This window comes from Lepidochelys kempii, chromosome 1 (assembly GCF_965140285.1).
Source record: "Lepidochelys kempii isolate rLepKem1 chromosome 1, rLepKem1.hap1, whole genome shotgun sequence".
In the NCBI taxonomy this organism is placed as follows: Eukaryota; Metazoa; Chordata; order Testudines; family Cheloniidae; genus Lepidochelys; species Lepidochelys kempii.
The window spans coordinates 294,378,589-294,398,905 of record NC_136380.1 but is presented as its reverse complement, the minus strand read 5'-3'; the positions used below and the strand labels follow the sequence as shown (position 1 = coordinate 294,398,905).

Sequence of the window (20,317 nt, the reverse complement as noted above, 5' to 3'; positions counted from 1 at the left end):
GCTGGAACAACTATAGCCACTCTAGGTTTAATTTAAAAGTATGAATATTATTCTAGATGAAGCTTCTGGAGAATGTTCTGGGTTAAGGATACACACAGGATACAACTATACTTAAAGTACATTAGAAATAAAAAAGAAAAACAACCACCATCCAGCGCATCACTTTATAGGACCATAAAGTCAAGATATTATTTTAGCCTTGGGGTTAATATTGTTTCTTGATTAGTCATATTTTCCATCATTGGCACCATTTCACTTTTCCACCTCCTGTGTGGCCACACTTATGTAAAATTAAACTCATTTTAAATGCCACTTTACACAGTTTTTGTCCTTCTGCCAAGGCAGAGTACACTAAATTTTCTCTGCTTACAGCAAATCTCTAGGAGACTGCTGGTGCTCTTACACAGCCCTGATGTTGAGGGCTACATTTCCCTTTTCCTGGGGGAAGGTTAATGGAAAAAGCAGTTTACACCAATAAAAAATAGCACTGGGATATGACAGAAGCCAGACTCTGGAACCTAAGACCATATTAACGATATTGGCATACAAGCACACAGGAGGTATCTGTACAAGTGCACTTCATTTTGATTAAGCCAACAAAGTAGCTAATTACAATGGAAAAAGAGAAACGAGGCTTGGCTTGTTTACAGGATTCTTCTGACATTTAACCAAGTAGAAGTGGTGTTAATGATCCACAATTAAACAAAATCTTAATGCCTCACCCTAAGAAATAACATTTATCGTTGTTACAAGGTACTGGATGATAAACATTAATATCCATTGTGCTAGACAAAATGTTGTCAGCAATGGAGCTAGTCATGGACATAGTTAATACAGTTATTAAAATCTTCATGGCAAAAGGCAGCTGGTAAAGATACTTCTGGCTATCTGGGATACCAGCAGGAAGAGGTGTTCCAGAAGTAACTAACACTGAACTTCAATCTTTGTTAGAACAAACCTCCTTCGACACAATCACTGCCCACAAGCTAGTTGTCTCCTGCCACCAAATCAGCATCACTCCGTCTCATCTAGACTGAGCCTCAGGCACCCATTCTCATCCAAGATCTGCTTTCAGCCATTACATTTTCTTCATTCAGCGAAAAACAGACAAATACATCATTTGCAGATTGATAGCAGTGCAGCCTCAATGGTCTGTCTCACACACTGGACAGGATGAAGAGAGAACAAAATTTGGCAGGAATTTGTACAAGAAGATCCCTTGGGGCAGATGAGCAATTACCCCAAATCAACCTCTTATCTTGCAGAGAAGGGGAAAAACCAAACCAAACCACACAATCATCATTATCTTCCCTTCCTGGGGACTGCGGGCAGGCCAACAAATAAGTCATGGTCAGATATTATCAACAGCTGCTGAAAAATCTAGAAGAAATCAGCATGGACACCTGACCTCTGTGCGTCACTAAGCTATGGAGACCACAAAGAATCTTTGTTCTATACCCAGGGCAAAAGCCACACCAATATAAAGGAAACCAGCTGAAATCAATGACTATTTTTCCACCACATCCTTCTCAACCCTTTTAATTGTGGGAAATTAAGACTGCAGACAGGATTATAATCCTCAGGACTCGCAATTAGACATACGTTATTTTGAAAGAAACTGAAACACTGCCCTGAATGGTGGTGCTAACTTTCTCAAATGACAATAGACTCAATCACTGCCGTTTGATTAGCCTGGAGAGGCAAGTTTTCCAAACCTCCTCCAAATGAATCCAGAACCTAAGTGGGTAAAATAAAATAAAAATAAAAAATAAAACCAGGCAGAATCTCAGAATGAACACTACATCTGAAGACACTGAATGCCCAGTTTGGTTACACCTCCAACATTAAAATCAATTAAAAATTGTATCTTGCTATTTACAAAAATGTCAGTATATCATGAGACGTTTCACTACACCACCATAAATATAGTCAACGTCCTAGACATTTAAACTCATGTGTCATTGGAAGACCAAAGACAAGGATTTTTATTCTGATGTCAGTGATATTTAAGTTACCGAGAAGGGGGGAAAAAAAAAAAAAAAAAGACACCACAAATACTGATACCTGTATTTTTAGGATACCATTTGAAATATCTTTACATCAGACGGGAGGCATTAAAATGTGGGCAGGGACCCGATAATGAGTTCTATGTTATTGCAAGATTGGGGCATTCATATATTCTAACCGTTCAATTCATAAAAATATTTGAAGTAGTGGAGAAGGAATGGAATATTGTCTTTTTCCCATTTTGTACATACCAAAAACAAACAAAAAATATGCTTCCAAACACTATTTTTAGTCACAGCCTTTTAACTTGGATTTTTAAACATAACATTTTGTTTTGTAATGAACAGCATTAAGAATAGTTTTCAGAGTAGCAGCCGTGTTAGTCTGTATCCGCAAAAAGAAAAGGAGGACTTGTGGCACCTTAGAGACTAACCAATTTATTTGAGCATAAGCTTTCGTGAGCTACAGCTCACTTTATTGGACGCATTCAGTGCAAAATACAGTGGGGAGATTTTATATACACTGAGAACATGAAACAATGGGTGTTACCATACACACTGTAACGAGAGTAATCAGGTAAGGTGAGCTATTACCAGCAGGAGAGAAAAAAAGCCTTTTGTGGTGATAATCAAGGTGGGCCATTTCCAGCATTGACAAGAAGGTGTCAGGAACAGTAGGGGGCGGAAAATAAACATAGGGAAATAGTTTTACTTGGTGTAATGACACACCCACTCCCAGTCTTTATTCAAGCCTAATTTAATGGTGTCCAGTTTGCAAATTAATTCAAATTCAGCAGTCTCCCATTGGAGTCTGATTTTGAAATTTTTTTTGAAATTGAAAAATTGCAACTTTTAGGTCTGTAATCGAGTGACCAGAGAGATTGAAGTGAAGTGTTCTCCGACTGATTTTTGAATGTTATAATTCTTGACGTCTGATTTGTGTTCATTTATTCTTTTACATAGAGACTGTCTGGTTTGGCAAATGTACATGGCAGAGGAGCGTTGCTGGCACATGATGGCATAATAGCTCATCTTATCTGATCACTCTCGTTACAGTGTGCATTGTAACACCCATTGTTTCATGTTCTCCGTGTATATAAAATCTCCCCACTGTATTTTGCACTGAATGCATACAATGAAGTGAGCTGTAGCTCACGAAAGCTTATGCTCAAATACATTTGTTAGTCTCTAAGGTGCCACAAGTACTCCTTTTCTTATTAAGAATACTTTGGTTTACTTTCTTTCTCTAGATATTCGGGAAATTATGTCTGGTTAGAGATCCAAGTTATGACACTTAGAGAAAAACTAGATAAGGGAAAAAACTATTGACTTAGTGAGTGAATCTACTTTAAGATTTTAAGCATTATTGACTTAGAGATTTGTGCTTAACTCAGGATAAATTAATATATTTAAAAATGCAGTTAATCATCATCAAATACCCATACCAACGTCTGTCACCACATCGCCACATCTGGCTGCAATGAAGGCAAATTAACAATCAGATTCAGAAATCTGGCAATATGATAAACTAAAGCATGCAAAATCCATTCTCTACATTCAGACCACCAGTGATTAAGGATGGATTAACTTCCTGTCTCTAATACTGGCGCCTAAATTAAAGGAGGGAAATTACTCTGCAATCTGCGTACCAGGTTTCTGGCTACAAACAACAAAAAGCCCTTAAGTCAGCTACTTTAGGCAGGGAAACCTTTTGCTCCAGACGTATCCTCTGAAAACCGTCTATGATGTTCTAGTCTAACAGCTGCTTTCAATTTGGTTTAAAAGTAAGTTTGACAACTATATAAATTTGCGCCTTCTAAGTGAGCAGATCTGAAAACGTAAGTCCTGTAGTAGTAAAACTTGGGGAGGCACATTGTTTTAATACATTGCTGACCAGAGAATTCACAGCTTTTTTAAATACTGGATATCAGTATCAAGGAAAACAAAAGGGAAAATTCTCATTTAGTCTTAATTGCCATCACATAGTAAGTGTCTTTCTTTGGTATAGGGTGGCTAATAATATTGGGCTCCTCAATTTAAATTTAATCTAGCAAGTATTTAAACTTATAACAACTGCTCAACTTGAGTGAGGAATGAAGTACAGTTCACATTTATCTATATGGAGAAGAGAGCAGACACAAATGGAAGAGCAGCAGAAGTTAAACCAAGGAAGAATTATCTTGTACATTGGTTACCTTTTTACGCTGGGTGTGGAAGTGATTGGAGGAGCAGTCGAGAAAACATAGGGGAAAACACAGACTCTGACCTGCACTGAATATTTGGGAAATAATTAATCTTCAAGCCATTTATTGAGAGGAGAATGATACTACCAGGCAAACGTCTAGGGTCTGATTTTTTCTTTTTTAAACTAGTTGCTCGCTGTGTATGTGTGTGTGTCCAATCTGCATATCCACCACCAGATGTGTACACTTAAGTTATTTGTATGCACCGTGGCTAGACAGCTGACTATACAGCCAGTCTTGTGCACATGTGGGACAATTTGGGGAAGCTGCATGACCAGAACCACTTCTAAGGACAGCAGGTATCTAGTACAGTGAATCCATATCCTTTACATTTTAGACAAACTGATGAGATAAGGGCCAGAGGCTTATATACACAACATATATTTTCAATTTCTATCAACATACCTCCACCTTGCATTTTTCATACTCTATTGTGTCTCAAGACCACAAGGCAGCATATTTTATTAAAAGTGATGTGCAAATAAGATGCATGGTACCTGCAAACAGCACGGAACGTCCATTCATAAAAAGGTACAGATATTGGTACAAGTTTAAGATGCTTTAGTACTCATTTCAATAAAATGAAGTCTGACAGGAAATATACATAGTATTATTTACATCATTAATTTACAAGAGATACCATTTGCATAAAACAAAGCTATAAAATAATTAGAAATATAGTACTTCTCTAAGGAATGTATTCCCTGTATAAAATTTTATAACATTTTGGCAATTATGTTTTATCTGTATAAAAACGTATTCATTCTTTCTGATTTCATAGCTCCATTAAAAACATGGATTCCCCCCACCCCTTTTAAATAAAGCTCCACATTGAGGTAGTATGTCAAAAATATTTCCTTTGGTTCCATCTATCAATGGCCAGTCCAAAAGCAGCTATGTATTCAGGTCACAAGACTGGAAAGTAGGAGTCCTAAAGTTTTCAAAGGCCTGTTTGTAAGTACAAATGCTGTTTTCCTCATAAGAAACCGTCCTGTCCTTTCCATCTTCCTCTGCCTCTGAGTCAAAGTCCAATGAGGCTTGAGAATTATTATTATGGAAGGTTTTGGGTTGACAACTTGCTGGCTGCATACAGCTTGAAAAAGAGTCTAGTTGAGGCCTCCATAGAGACTTTCCAAATGTTCCTGCAAGATAGAAATTTGTAAGGAAAGAAATGCTGGTGTTAACAGCTCTAAGTCTTACCAAGGGCTGTACACGAGAATACAAATCAAGGACACAGCTCAAGTTCTCTGAAATGAAATTTGGCTTTGTTTCTAAGTCATACTATTATTCCCCACCCAAAGGGAAAAAAGTCCTCTATACTCATATGTACCCATTTAAAACTCTTAGATGAGTTGTTAAAAGTGTTTCCAAAGTGAATAACTTGGTTGATAACCATTCAGAAGAACCCACCCCCTTTAATTTCCTTGTTTATGTTTCCATGAATTTCCTCATTCTCAAAACACAAAATACAAACAAAAACATGAAAACAAGTCGCAAAATCATTCTAATGCATAACCAAGAACAATCTTTTCAACATGCTTTTTGGACTGGTGTACTCTGAAAAGTGACTCAAACATTCACTCTGTTTAGCTAGACTGATATTAAGAGCTGTTTATAATTTTATATATATAAAAACTACACACCCTGCAATCTGAATGCCAGACAGTGTTCTTTCTGGCTTGTGTCACACATCAGTAACAAAGATCCTGCCAGTGAAATTCTGCCTTCATTTATACCCCATTTGCTCTCAGCTGGCTAGTACAGGAGTAACCCAAGTAGAATTTGGCATTCAACTGAATCTTCATTAAACAATTCTGTTGATGCACTAGCCAGAAAATACCACATTTTCTCGTCTCCCTTTTCCATGTGGAGACTCCACAGCTAACACCATTACACTGAAAGTCTTCACTTTTTTCACAGACAGAAAATATAATTAGATATGACTGACACATGGCATAGATCTGTTGATTAAGGTACCACACTTACACATACCACCCCCCAAAAAGTGGCTCCTAGTGACACTTGGCTTCAATAAGTTATGCTATGTAGACCTTTAAAAACATATGGCAGGTTTGAAGTAGGGTTGCAATCAGTTGCATTTTACCGAAGAAGGGTCTATCTTAAGTCATTACCAAACTCAGATCTTCTGGGAGGTAACTGAATGTTGCTTGTGACATATGGTCCTAAAAAGCGCACTCTCTTGTATTACAGTTGTGAACTGTTCATGCATGATTGTGTTTTACTCCATGGGGGAGGCTACCACAGGAACTAAAAACAGTGGGGGGTGATTAAGGTGAGTCACTGAAACTAAACAACTCCCGAGATGTTCCACCCCCTGGGGTGGTTTGTATATACTAGTTCATGCTGGGTTTTCCAGACGCTAGGAAACAACGGAGGAGCTTTTGATATAAAAGGATGAACCTAAACTGACTTATGGCTTCTTTCTGATGCAGCAAATGGACAAAGGGAGGCCCTCATGGAAGGGCTGGAAAGACACTAGCCTACTAGGGCCCCATAAGATTGATGGGTGATTCCTGGTATGCTAAGTGTGTGTTTAAATCTGTTTATTGTTTTATTATTTTTATTTTTTGTAATGCTTTTATCTTAAGAAAAAGTGTGCTTGCTTAGAAAGAGCTGCGTGATAGCTTGTAACCTTTGGCAATACACTTTTCATAGCCATTGGAAAGAAAGCAAAAGCTCAGGCACTAGTCTTTAAGCAGACTGGCTTGCTGGGAATATCATAGTGCAAGGTAGGGAGATGTGAAGCCTTAAAACTCCAGTCAGGAGGGAGACACACATGGGTCTTCACCCAAGAGAGGTGACAGCTGGGAGCAGAAAACCTTACGTGCGTGCCCTGAGGGACCATGGAGGGGGAATACAGGTGCAGTTACCCAGAAACTGTGATGTTATCAACTAAGCAATACATGCAGAAGTTATTCCCCTTGTATAGTAAAATATATTTTATAATGTACGGAATCTTTTTTTTAAATCCATCAGAAAAATTATTAATAATCAAGAAACTAAAGGCTTGTTCATAACTTCACCATATAGTCACACTGCTTTTTGTTTCTCCTTTGAGCAGGACCAGGTCTAGGCACCAGCAAAGCAAGAACGTACTTGGGGCAGCAGAATTCCAGGGGCAGCATTTCGGCCACCCTTTTTCTTTTTTATTGTTGCTTGGGCAGTTGCACTCTTGGAGCTTGGGGTGGCAAAAACCTAGAGCTGGCCCTGCCTTTGAGCCCCTCAAGTGTTGGTGCACTGTCTATTCAGAGGCCTTGTCTGAGTATGAAGTGCCCTGCATGCTCCTGGCACTACATAAATAATGGAGGAAAAGAGGTAATACTAAAGTTAGCTTTCACAAACTAAGGCCTTGCTTACATGGGAAAGTTTCATTGGTTAAATTGCCAAAATTTTCAAACAGTATATATTTGATAAACTGTAGTATCCCACTGAACTCAGGGGCAACTGCATGTGCTCAGTTTCTCTGAAAAAAAGGTAGGCTACTTATGTGACCAGCTTTTAGATACGTTTCTCACAATATGTAACAATCATATAAGCAATCACCGAGTATCACCCTGAACTACTGTTCTGACTAAAGGATAAACATGTTTTCTAGTACATGCAAGTCATAAGGAACATATGTATACAAATGATGTTTGCAGCTTTAAGAAATGCAGTAGCTGAAACATACCCATGAAAGTGCTACTAGTGGTAATAGCGGATGGTTCCTGATTTCTGTTCAAATCAAAGATGTCGGAGTTTAGAGTCAAGCTTTTCACTCCAATTCCTTCACTTGGCATGCAAGTAGAGTCAAGCAATTTGCTACTTGTAGCCTGCATTCCAATGCTGCCAACATACTGGTCAAAGGGATCTTCTGGTGAATGTGATAATGTTCCAAGTGAATATGGATAGCGTTCTTTTTTCTTTAAGTAAGTAGAGTCACATGGGTCCATACACACTGTTCTTTGGTCAGGGCTGCAGCCTTAATAAAAAGGAGAAATCAGGATTACTAGGAATCTTATAAGGCAAGACTGAAACAGGACTAAAATATTTATTTGACTTACTTGTATGGTATGCTTCAAAAACGTCAGAGCCATAAGCATTCCCTTTTAAATACACAGTCCCTGAAGTCCCCAGATAGTGGCATAAGAATGGATCTGTAACAACCTCCAGGTCTGTTTCACTGTCATTATCTAGATGACAAATGCCTTAAAAATAAAGACACGATGTATCAGCTAACAGACTCCTTTTTCTAGGCTTCATCCTGCACAATTAGTTTTACTAGTGGAGTTTTGTTCTTCTGCAAATAAAACAACTACAGCGATGAAACCTGCAATGGAATTTAAGAACACTTTTCCTGGAGGGGCAGGAGTTTGCAAGAGTTCAGTTAAACAGCTTTATAAGGCTGCTACACCTTAGCCCTAACCCTCTCCAGAATGGCGATGTCAAGATTTCTCAGCATGTCACCACTCTGTTGGTCTGCTTATCTTCTAGGAGTATAAAATAAATACCAGAAGAGCCAGGATTTCATTTAAAAAAAAAAAAAAATCACGCAATGAGTTCATTTGCAACCAAAGATTCTGCTCTGAATACTGAAGCCATGGTCCAAATAATGGCTACAAGTCATCAAGTGTTACAGAGTAGATTACTCCTCTAAAAACACAATGATCATTTTGAGATGCTTTCAGAAATTAAGGCCTTGCTTACACGGGAAAGTTTCATTGGTTAAATCATATAGTAAAACAATATAATGCCCCCTATGGACACTACTATTCCTGTATAAAAGAGTGCTTTTGGAGGATGAGGAGGGGTATAGCTTAAGTTATCTTTCAAGAGACCTAACTGAAACAACAAAAAAGGTACTCTAACACTCGTAGAGTTCATGTGTAGACTCATCTTGTTTTGGTGTAAGTATAATCAGTTTAAATTCATACTTGAGGTATATTGAAGAAGCTTCTCTATGTAGACAAGGCCATATGTCAAGTGGATCAGTAAAACCAAGTTTCTGTTATCAGCACAAGCATTTCTCATCCCTGTATTTCATAGTAAAATCTCAGCTTCAAATATTATTTTAATGGGTTGAAGCAATCAGTAAGTCAGTCACAGGGCCTACATGGTAACTAACGAAGATGCTTCACTGGTGTCATTGTCTTCCTAACTAACGTAATGAATTGTAGTATCTGATTTCTAGTAACCAAAACAGTGCCAAGTTTTATACCTAAAGTATTTACCATTACTATCTCTTTGCTGTAAAAAATATCCCCCCATTGAAGAAGTTATGAACTGATGATGACTTCCATTTTCTGATGACCCATACCCATCCTGCCTTTCAGCTAATGTTCCCTGGGATGACAGGTAACTTGGAATGTCAGCAGGCAAGTTGGTCTCATCTGTAATTTAAGAGGGGGGGGAGGGAAATATGCATAAAACCATCAGTATATTTTAGGTTTCTTTGAAATATTTTTAAACCAGCCAGCAACATGATGAAGGCAACAAATGATTCACCCTTCTGAATTTGAGTCAAAACACACAAACATTTCTGGACGAAAGTTACTGGAGAACAACCACAAACACATTTGAGGACTCCTTTGCACTGCCAAGCTTCAGTTTACACACCTGTATTTGTGATGCTGCAATCTTCATTTCTTCTCCTTGTGTGGTATATGATGACCACCCACACAAGGGAAGTGCCCACCACACAGCAAACCACTGCTATGATCACTACGCCGACTGTGGCCCATCCATCATCATCCAATGATGGAGCAATGTTTTGAGGAGAATCACAAGTGGGAGTGGGAATTACATTTAGACGAATGTTGCCTCTCTCTGTTCCAAGCGTATTAGACATTTCACAAGTGTATTTCCCAGCATCTTCAATGTCTGTGTCCACAATAATCAGTAACTGGTTGCCTGCAGCGAAGAAGTGCCTTTCTGTTACCACCAACGGGCTGTCATCCTTAGTCCAGTTCAACCGAGGCGGAGGGCTACCACCAGCAATGCATTGCAAGACTGCAGTTTCACCTTTTGTTACTGTTCGGTCTAGCAAGGGCCGCAAAAATGATGGTGTTTCTGGAAAAAAAAAATCTAAATTACCTTTATAAGAAAACATAGGTGGTTCCAACCCAATCCACAGAAAAACAAAAACAAAACAAAAAACAAATGAGTTGGGGTAATATTAAAATCACAAAATTTCTAACGTGTGTTTTTCTAAACATTAATCCTTAGAAAGATGGCATGTTTTAGACCGGGATGGCCAACCGGAGAAGGTGCCAGAATTTACCAATGTACATTGCCAAAGTAATACATCAGCAGCCCACATCACAGTCCCTCCCCCTCTACCCCGGTGCCCGCCGGCAGTCCCGCCGATCAGCACCTCCCCTCCCTCCCCACGCCTCCTGTCCGTCGCGATCAGCTGTTTTGCAGTAGGCTCTGGGATGGAGGGGGGAGGAGAAAGGGTGCAGCATGCTGAGGGAGCGGGCAGGGAGGGGCGGGGGCGTTGGGTAAGGGCTGGAGTGGAGGCAGGGCCTGGGGTTGAGCAGTGGAAAGTTGGCACCTGTAGCTCCAATCCCGGAGTCAGCACCTATGCAAGGAGCCACATATTAACTTCTGAAGAGCCACATGTGGCTCTGGAGCCACAGGTTGGCCACCCCTGTTTTAGACAAATGACTACACAGTTATGCATCTGCTAAATACACATGCTCTTTGCAATCACCCCAAAATGTTTAAGACAAAATATCTAGGTTGTTGCCACGCACCATTCTAGAAGCAAATTTCTACACAAACACTGAGGTAGCTAACAGTTTTGGGAAATGATTTAACTAAATTGAAAGCATCATTAAGGCCTAATTATACTTATAGTTTTTCTACTGGTGGGGGAGAAGGGGAGACATATTCCAGGAGCCTGAGCTAAAAGACTGGCGTCAGCTCATTTAGTGATCACAACTAGATGCTCACTAGCCCTACAAAAGAAAAAAACCCGAGGAAATAAGTTACATATTAGCATAGCGTTCTCTAGAATATATTATTAGTGGAGATGCCAACTCTGAATTTAAAAAAATAAAAATAAAAAAAACTTCGCTTTTTCCTTTTTTCTATTACTGAACTTCTCAGGAAAAAATCCCAGCAACCTCCTCCTTTCTCTGTGTATACTAAATCATTTCTATTTTAAACTACGCATTTAAATGGAAAATGTAACTCTATTTTATTATTTATTAGAACAATGATTGTGTATTAAAAATGATAAGTATGGATTTCTAACCAATGGCCATTGATTCACAAATGACGACTTCACGAAATACATTACCACAGAACTCATCTGAAAAGACATTTTTCAGCTAAACATGTGCCTCCAAAAGCACTCACTAGTAGTGAATTGATACATCTCCCTATTAAGCCCTATAACACATTTTATTAATAACATCTAAAAGTATGGCAAAACTTGTCACACCACTTCAATAGAAAAGACTTATATCATTACATATCAACAGTTTCTCACCTAGTACTGTCAGTGTTGCATTAGCTGAAATGCTCCCAGCAGTGTTTTGAGCTGTACAGCTATAAACTCCAGTGTCCTCAATTTTTACATCAACAATAAAGAACACATCATCCTCAGGCATGACATGCATACGTCTCTTGCGTGCTGCAGGAAAGTCTGTGCCACCATCTTTCTGCCAGGCAATCTGCGGTACTGGATGACCAACTGCAGCACATTCTAATCGTGCCGTTGCCCCAGCACGAATGGTTAGGTCCATGGGCATCTTTGTAAATGAAGGCAGCACTAAAGCAAAAAACAAAACAAAAAGTTTAACCAGATACAAGTAGGTTTGTTTCCAATTTTGGGGCAAATTATTTTTCCTCCTTTGCACAATATTTTCTCAATTTCAGTACACCCAACTCCAATAAGCATAAAACTTATACCAGTTTCAACAACAGCGATGTGCAAGGCTTTGCAGATAGGATCTGGTGCACAAAGGTCTGGAAAAAAACCTCACAAGACCGAAACTTGTATCTAGAGAAAAGATGGCCTTATGTTTAAATCAGGAGACATGGGTTTCATCCTCATTCAAGTCACAGTCTGCGTACCTCAGTAGAGAAGGTCGTTGTCCCCTGTAAAAGGTGGACTGGGGTTCTTCTCTCTCCTATCCTTTCCCTAGTCTATTTAGATTGCAAGCTCTTCAGGACAGGGATTGTTTCTTAACTGTGTTTGTACAGCACCTCACACAATAGGGACAGATTCTGGTTGGGCCCTTTAGGTGCAGCTTTAATAATAAACATATCTTGGAAGCAGCATGCTTTCATGAGCTGAAATTAGGATATAAAGCATTTTCTAAAAATAATGCAGTGGGAAAAGAAAACTGTATATTTTAATTTGCTTTACACTGATTTCCTCTTCAAATGCACAGGTAAAACAGGATGCTTACTGTTAACTGTGAGTTTGGCTTTGACAGAGTAGGATGAACCAAAGTGATTTGAAATCACACACTGGTATTTTCCTTCGTTGCTGAATTCAACATTGCGTAGCCGAAGTATGGTAGTGTATTCCATCACTTCACCGCCCTGTGCACGGAGATGTGCATAATTCTCCATTTCAGCATCATGCAGTAATTCATTGTCCTTTTTCCATGCAAAAGTCATAGGGGAGTCACTGCTGCTGGCTGCCGAACATATGAAACTTAAATTGGAGCCTTTGATTGCTGACTGAGTTTCTGGCTGGACAGTGATCTGTGGTTTAGGAAAATCATCTGTAAAGATGGGAAAGGGGAAAAAATTGTGACACTGATGAAAAGAGGCAAATACCTGGGTCCCCAGGACTCTTCTTAGAAAAAGATTTTGTAAGCCTTTGTTTTATAGGTTTGAGAGAAGTCAGACAAGTATTTATAAAGCAGAGATATAGTGGTTTAGTTTTAGATTTCATTTATCTCCAGGCATTTAAAGATGTCATATTTATGAGTTTACTGTGCTAAGCCCTCTCTTAGTGAAGAGAAAGCACATCTAAAGCAGACTATGTGCTGTTTATATATAAAAAGGAGAGAACTACAGTTTAACATCTGTAAAAGCTACTTTGACTTTCAGTCACGAAGCCAAGACTCCTTTTTTCTACACCTAAGGCTGCAATAAGTTTTTCTTCACCAAAACATCGTTCTTTCTGCCACCAGAGATTGTCAGACACTCCAGGGTTCTCCCCCAACCCACACACAAGTTGTGGTTCCAGTGATTTGCAGTTCTTTGCTCCAATTTTCAAATGCAGCAGTGCTGAAAATCTGCTAAGCATACTATACAATGATCACATGTGGGGTTTTGTATGATGGGGGAGCACTTACCATTTGTATTTTGTGGGATTCCATGTTTATTGTCCTTCAATTATTTACAAGTAAAAACGCACTTAATTTTACAAGTAAAAATGTGTTCTACAGCCAGTCCTGCAAATACAACCTGGGATCTGAGAGTCTTGTTGGGTTATTTCTTTCTTGTGCATCATACCTATAATAAGTTCCACAAGCCAAATTATATCCTTGGTGACATCTACGTCACCACACTGTGTTCAGTGGTTTTGCATTGGTATAATTTACCGAAACATACTAAATGTTTATACTGATAATGTGAGAGGTGGAATAGGATGCAGCTCATTCTCTTGTGGCTGTGCTGTCTATGCTCTGCAGACAGACGTTAAAAGTATTAAAAACATTTGTTTGGGGGAGGGAGGGCACTAACATAAGCAGATGCGATACAATATACAAAAGGAACTGATCTGTTGAGTAAGATTCTGCCATTTTCACATAGCCCATTTTCAGAGTAGAACCACACTTTAAAATAAAATCCATAAAGGATATTTCTCATCATCTTCTTCAAGCCATTAACTTCAGCACTTGACTTATAAGCAAAGGAAAAAAGAGACAGCTATTAAGCGTGTTTTATTTGGTTACAAAATCACTATAGTAAGACTACTGTATAATTAAGCAGTCAATACAGGTCACTTCTGCACCTATTTTCAATTGTGAACAGTTTTCTCAAAAGTTTATTTTTGGCCTGAAATTGTTCATGCTTTCTTTCATCTTGAAAGGCATAATTTTAGAAAGTGTGAAGTACATCAATTTGGCCATGTTTGAGCTACACTATTATGGACCACTCATTCCATGTGTCCATCCCATTAACAAATTTTAAATTTTTTTCCTCTGAGTTGTTTTCAAAATTCCAACTTGGCACTGAAGATTTTAAATTAACATACAAAGTGTACATCATTCTAAAGTTAAAGAAAATAACTTCTTGTGTAACGAGCATTTCTTCAGATGTGTAATCATTCTATCTGAAATATACAAAAGGAGAAGAAAGAAGCACAGCTTGATAGAATACTAAGCACTGCAGAAATGCACCTTTTCCCACTGAGATGTTAATTTAACAAATATGCTCCGGAGCCAAACAAGGTGGCTTCTATTCAATTTGGAAATTGTATTCAGGGAAAGGACACTGCAACAATAACTCTTTCCTTTTAGTTCATCACCAGAAATTCATACAATTTTTAGAAAACAATATTACAGAATAGATAACAGAGCAGACACATAAATGCCATAAATTACGGGGGCCACAATGTGTTGCAACTTTCGGCCCAAGACCTGGATGGTGAAAGTGTAGGCCAATGGTACAAATGCATCTCCATTTCAACAGCCTCAATCACCAACTCCACGGGACAAGCCCCACCAATGCCACTGGCCTTGCCCTCTAAGTTAAGATTTCATCTGTGTGCTTTCACATGACAAGGCAGGACAGCAACGTACTAAAAGATTCATTTCTTTGCCCTTGCTTCTTTTTCCTGGTCCAATAAAGGCCAAGTTTATCAACCTTCTAGGCACAGTAAAAAACACCCTTCTGTTTAGCCAGACTTTTATCTGACATGTGAAAAGGGGTCTCTTTATTCCTATTAATAAATAATGTTGTGCAGTTAATATGTTGTTAATTTTATGTCTTTTTATGAACACATATCTAGAGACATTGTGATTGCTGCATTTTAAAGATTTAACTGGCACACACCACTTAATAGAGATAGAGACTAACCAATGTCTGTATCTGTACAAGTGCTGGAAATGGCCCACCTGATGATCACTTTAGATAAGCTATTACCAGCTGGACAGTGGGGTGGGAGGAGGTATTTTTTCATATTCTCTGTGTATATATAAAGTCTGCTGCAGTTTCCACGGCATGCATCCAATGAAGTGAGCTGTAGCTCATGAAAGCTCATGCTCAAATAAATTGGTTAGTCTCTAAGGTGCCACAAGTACTCCTTTTCTTTTTAGTAAATATAATGTATTTAGACTTTCAGAAAACCTTTGACAAGGTCCTACACCTACACCAAAGGCTCTGAAGTTAGTCATGGGATATAAAGGAATCATAGAATCATAGAATATCAGGGTTGGAAGGGACCCCAGAAGGTCATCTAGTCCAACCCCCTGCTCAAAGCAGGACCAATTCCCAGTTAAATCATCCCAGCCAGGGCTTTGTCAAGCCTGACCTTAAAAACCTCTAAGGAAGGAGATTCTACCACCTCCCTAGGTAACGCATTCCAGTGTTTCACCACCCTCTTAGTGAAAAAGTTTTTCCTAATATCCAATCTAAACCTCCCCCACTGCAACTTGAGACCATTACTCCTCGTTCTGTCATCTGCTACCATTGAGAACAGTCTAGAGCCAAGGTCCTCTTATGGATCAGTAACTGGTTAAAAGGTAGGAAACCAAGGACAGGAATAAATGATCAGTTTTCACAATGGAGAGTGGCAAATATCAGTGATCCCCAAGAACCTGTACTGGGATCTGAGCTGTTTAATCCATTCATAAATTATCTGGAAATGGGGGGTGAACAGTGAGGTGGCGAAGTTTGAAAATGATACAAAATTACTCAAGACAGTTAAGTCCACAGCTGAATCCAAGGAATTACAAAGGGATCCCACTAAACTGGGTGACTGGACAACAAAATGGCAGATGAAATTCAACTTGATAAATGCAAAGTAATTCACACTGGAACACACAATCCTAACTATACATACAAAATGATGGGTTCAAAATTAGCTGTTCCCACTCAAGAAAGTTCTTGAAATCATCGTAAACAGTTGTCTAATAACAATTTCTCAATGAGCAGTGAAAGTCAAAAAAGCTAACAGAATGTTAGGAATAGGACAGATAATAAGACAAAAAAAATATCATAATGCCACTCTGTCAATGCCTGGTACGCCCACACCTTGAATACTGCATGCAGTTATGAAAAGGTACAGAGAAGGGTAACCAAAATGATTAGGGCTATGGAACAGCTTCCATATGAAGAGAGATTGAAGAGACTGGGACTGTTCCGCTTAGAGCCAACTAAGAGGCAATATAATACAGGTCTCATCATGAATGGTGTGGAGAATGTGAAAAAGGAAGTGTTATTTACCCCTTCACATAACAAGAACCAGGGGTCACCCAACGAAAAACAGATTTAAACATAGATAAGGAAATATTTCTTCACACAACATGCAGTCAACCTGTGGAACTCATTACCAGGGGATGTTCTGAAGGCCAAAAGTAAAACTGGGTTCAAAAAAGAATTAAGTTCATGGAGGGTAAGTCCAATAATGGCTATTAGCCAAGCTAGCCAGTGATGCAACCCTATGCTCTGGGTGTCCCTAAGATGCTGACTGCCAGAAACTGGGACCGGATAACAGGGAATGGATCACTCAATAATTGCCCCTGTTCTACTCATTCCCTGTGGGGCACCTGGAACTGGCCACTGTTGGAAGACAGGATACTAGGCTAGATGGACCTTTGGTTTAACCCATTATGCTCATTCTTATGTTATGTTCTTAATAGATAGTGCTATTTTCAGATGTCAAATTCCTCACTGGAATGATTTCCTCATAAAGAAGGTATGTCCTTCATTAGCTCCCTATTAATTTCTTTACTTTATGTTCTGTCCACATCAGCTTTAGAAATTTATATATTAATATTTCAATATTAAATTAAGAGTAGCTAAACACTTTTATAAGACAGTAATGTTAATAGTTGCTATTAAAACAGCAACAAGACCATGACACCAAGCACATTCTGTGCTCCTTTATACCTAGGCAATCCCACCAAGACCTGTGAGGTTGTATAGGTATAAGGGTAGGATTAATAAAAATTAAGCAATGTTGAACTTGTTGTGGTAACAAAATTATAGTGAAGAAAGATGAAATTTCCATTTTACCTCTTTAAATCCAGGACAAAATAAAGTATTTTGTCAACTTTAATTTTTCCTCTATTAATGGAAATTGCAAGCAAATATATATATTAATGCCAGATTAAGTACCAAATTTTTATCTTAAAACAGTCAAGAAATTAAGAATTAAGGTTCCCACTTTGTACATTAGAATAGGGTCTTTCATTACATGATTAGACAACAAAGTGACAATATTTGACACGCAGTATTTAGCATCTGTGAACAGCACTTTTGTTGCAAATGCATATTAATACAAAATGTATGTGTTAAGCTATTGTATAATTTACATACTGAAAGACTATTATGAAGGGATACTTTCAACCCAAAGTTGACAGGAAACAATAAAAGCTACCCTGAAGTATTTGCAGCACTACAAACCTGAAAATAAAACGGATTCTAATTAGTATTCACTGTCTAACCTGTGAGAAATGCAAAAGGTAAAAACGTAACTACAGAAAAGTGAATTGGATTAATAGAATCACAGAATATCAGGGTTGGAAGGGACCTCAGGAAGTCATCTAGTCCAACCCCTTGCTCAAAGCACGACTGATCCCCAATTAAATCATCCGAGCCAGGGCTTTGTCAAGCCTGACCTTAAAAACTTCTAAGGAAGGAGATTCCACCATCTCCCTAGGTAACACATTCCAGTGTTTCACCACACCCCTAGTGAAAAAAAGTTTTTCCTAATATCCAACCAAAAACTCCCCAACTGCAACTTGAGACCATTACTCCTTGTTCTGTCATCAGCTACCACTGAGAACAGTCTAGAGCCATCCTCTTTGGAACCCCCTTTCAGGTAGTTGAAAGCAGTTATCAAATCCCCCCTCATTCTTCTCTTCCGTAGACTAAAAATCCCCAGTTCCCTCAGCCTCTCCTCATAACTCATGCGTTCCAGTCCCCTAATCATTTTTGTTGCCCTCCGCTGGACTCTTTCCAATTTTTCTACATCCTTCTTGTAGTGTGAGGCCCAAAACTGGACACAGTACTCCAGATGAGGCCTTACCAGTGTTGAATAGAGGGGAACAATCACATCCCTCGATCTGCTGGCAATGCCCCTACTTATACATCCCAAAATGCCATTGGCTGGCAACAAGGGTACACTGTTGACTCATATCCAGCTTCTCATCCACTGTAACCCCTAGGTCCTTTTATGCAGAACTGCTAACGAGCCTTGCAGTCCCTAGTCTGTAGCGGTGCATTGGATTCTTCTGTCCTAAGTGCAGCACTGTTCCTGATCACTTTCCTCTCCTCTAAGTGCTTCAGAATTGATTCCCTGAGGACCTGCTCCATGATTTTTCCAGACACTCAGGTGAGGCTGACTGGCCTGTAGTTCCCAGGATCCTCCTTCTTCCCTTTTTAAAAGATGGGCACTACATTAGCCTTTTTCCAGTCGTCCGGGACTTCCCTGGATCGCCATGAGTTTTCAAAGATAATGGCCAATGGCTCTGCAATCACATCCGCAAACTCCTTTAGCACTCTCGGATGCAATGCATCCGGTCCCACGGACTTGTGCACGTCCAGCTTTTCTAAATAGTCCCAAACCACTTCTTTCTCCACAGAGGACTGGTCACCTACTCCCCATGCTGTGCTGCCTAGTGCAGCAGTCTGGGAGCTGACCTCGTTCGTGAAGACAGAGGCAAAAAAAAGCATGGAGTACATTAGCTTTTTCCACATCCTCTGTCACTAGGTTGCCTCCCTCATTCAGTAAGGGGCCCACACTTTCCTTGACTTTCTTCTTGTTGTTAACATACCTGAAGAAACCCTTCTTGTTACTCTTAACATCTCTTGCTAGCTGCAACTCCAGGTGTGATTTGGCCTTCCTGATTTCACTCCTGCATGCCCGAGCAATATTTTTATACTCATCCCTGGTCATTTGTCCAATCTTGCACTTCTTGTAAGCTTCTTTTTTAAGAGCAGCACGGATTTCACTGTTAAGCCAAGCTGGTCGCCTGCCATATTTACTATTCTTTCTACATATCGGGATGGTTTGTCCCTGTAACCTCAATAAGGATTCTTTAAAATATAGCCAGCTCTCCTGGACTCCTTTCCCCCTCATGTTATTCTCCCAGGGGATCCTGCCCATCAGTTCCCTGAGGGAGTCAAAGTCTGCTTTTTTGAAGTCCAGGGTCCATATTCTGCTGCTTTCCTTTCTTCCTTGTGTCAGGATCCTTAACTCGACCATCTCATGGTTGCTGCCTCCCAGGTTCCCATCCATTTTTCCTTCCCTTACAAATTCAACCCGGTTTGTGAGCAGCAGGTCAAGAAGATAAATCAAAATCATTTATAAGAGTGAGGTGTTAGTAACGTAAACAAGAAATGTATATGCGGTCACAATGATTTTTAAAGTTGAAAATATTGTTTTAAAGCCCATATAGACAAGGTCAAGGTTACCATGGGAACTATACTTCAATATATAACTTTAGTGCAATTAATCTCAGATTTAATAAAGCACTAATGCAATTTGCATATATAATTAAATATATTGCATATATTAATGGGCATGTCAGTTAAAGTACATCAAGATGCACCACATTTTTTAAATGGTGCTTACCTAAACAGTATTCATATTTTAACTCTAGCAGCACGTAAATTTACCACCACAAACCACTGATCTTTCCTTTGTATGCAACATGCAAGTATGCAATACATGAAATTAAGTCAGAAAAATGTTACTCCCCATCTGGAATGAAACCACAAGCTCTGAGTACCTGCAGATAAAAAAGTCTGGGAAGCAGAGGACAAAACATTAAAAACAAAATATTAACCCTTCTCAGTCCAACAAGAGAAATCAAAACATGCCAGATAAAGCAGTGTAAAATAAATTCACTAAGCAAAACCTATGAAGGT

At 39.1% G+C, this 20,317-nt stretch overlaps 1 protein-coding gene across 1 annotated transcript in view; it reads right to left on the bottom strand.

Moving 5' to 3' along the window:
- Positions 1-4,678: 4,678 nt before the first annotated feature.
- Positions 4,679-20,317, bottom strand: part of LRIG3 (leucine rich repeats and immunoglobulin like domains 3) — a 52,059-nt gene continuing 36,420 nt past the window's right edge. Inside the window, exons 13-19 of the mRNA XM_073327962.2 lie at positions 12,670-12,990; positions 11,745-12,026; positions 9,866-10,318; positions 9,481-9,639; positions 8,314-8,457; positions 7,941-8,231; positions 4,679-5,391 (exon numbers count right to left, since the gene is read on the bottom strand). Of these exons, the coding sequence (XP_073184063.1) occupies positions 5,144-5,391; positions 7,941-8,231; positions 8,314-8,457; positions 9,481-9,639; positions 9,866-10,318; positions 11,745-12,026; positions 12,670-12,990 (1,898 nt within the window). The 3' untranslated portion in view covers positions 4,679-5,143. The remainder of the gene's footprint in view (positions 5,392-7,940; positions 8,232-8,313; positions 8,458-9,480; positions 9,640-9,865; positions 10,319-11,744; positions 12,027-12,669; positions 12,991-20,317) is intronic.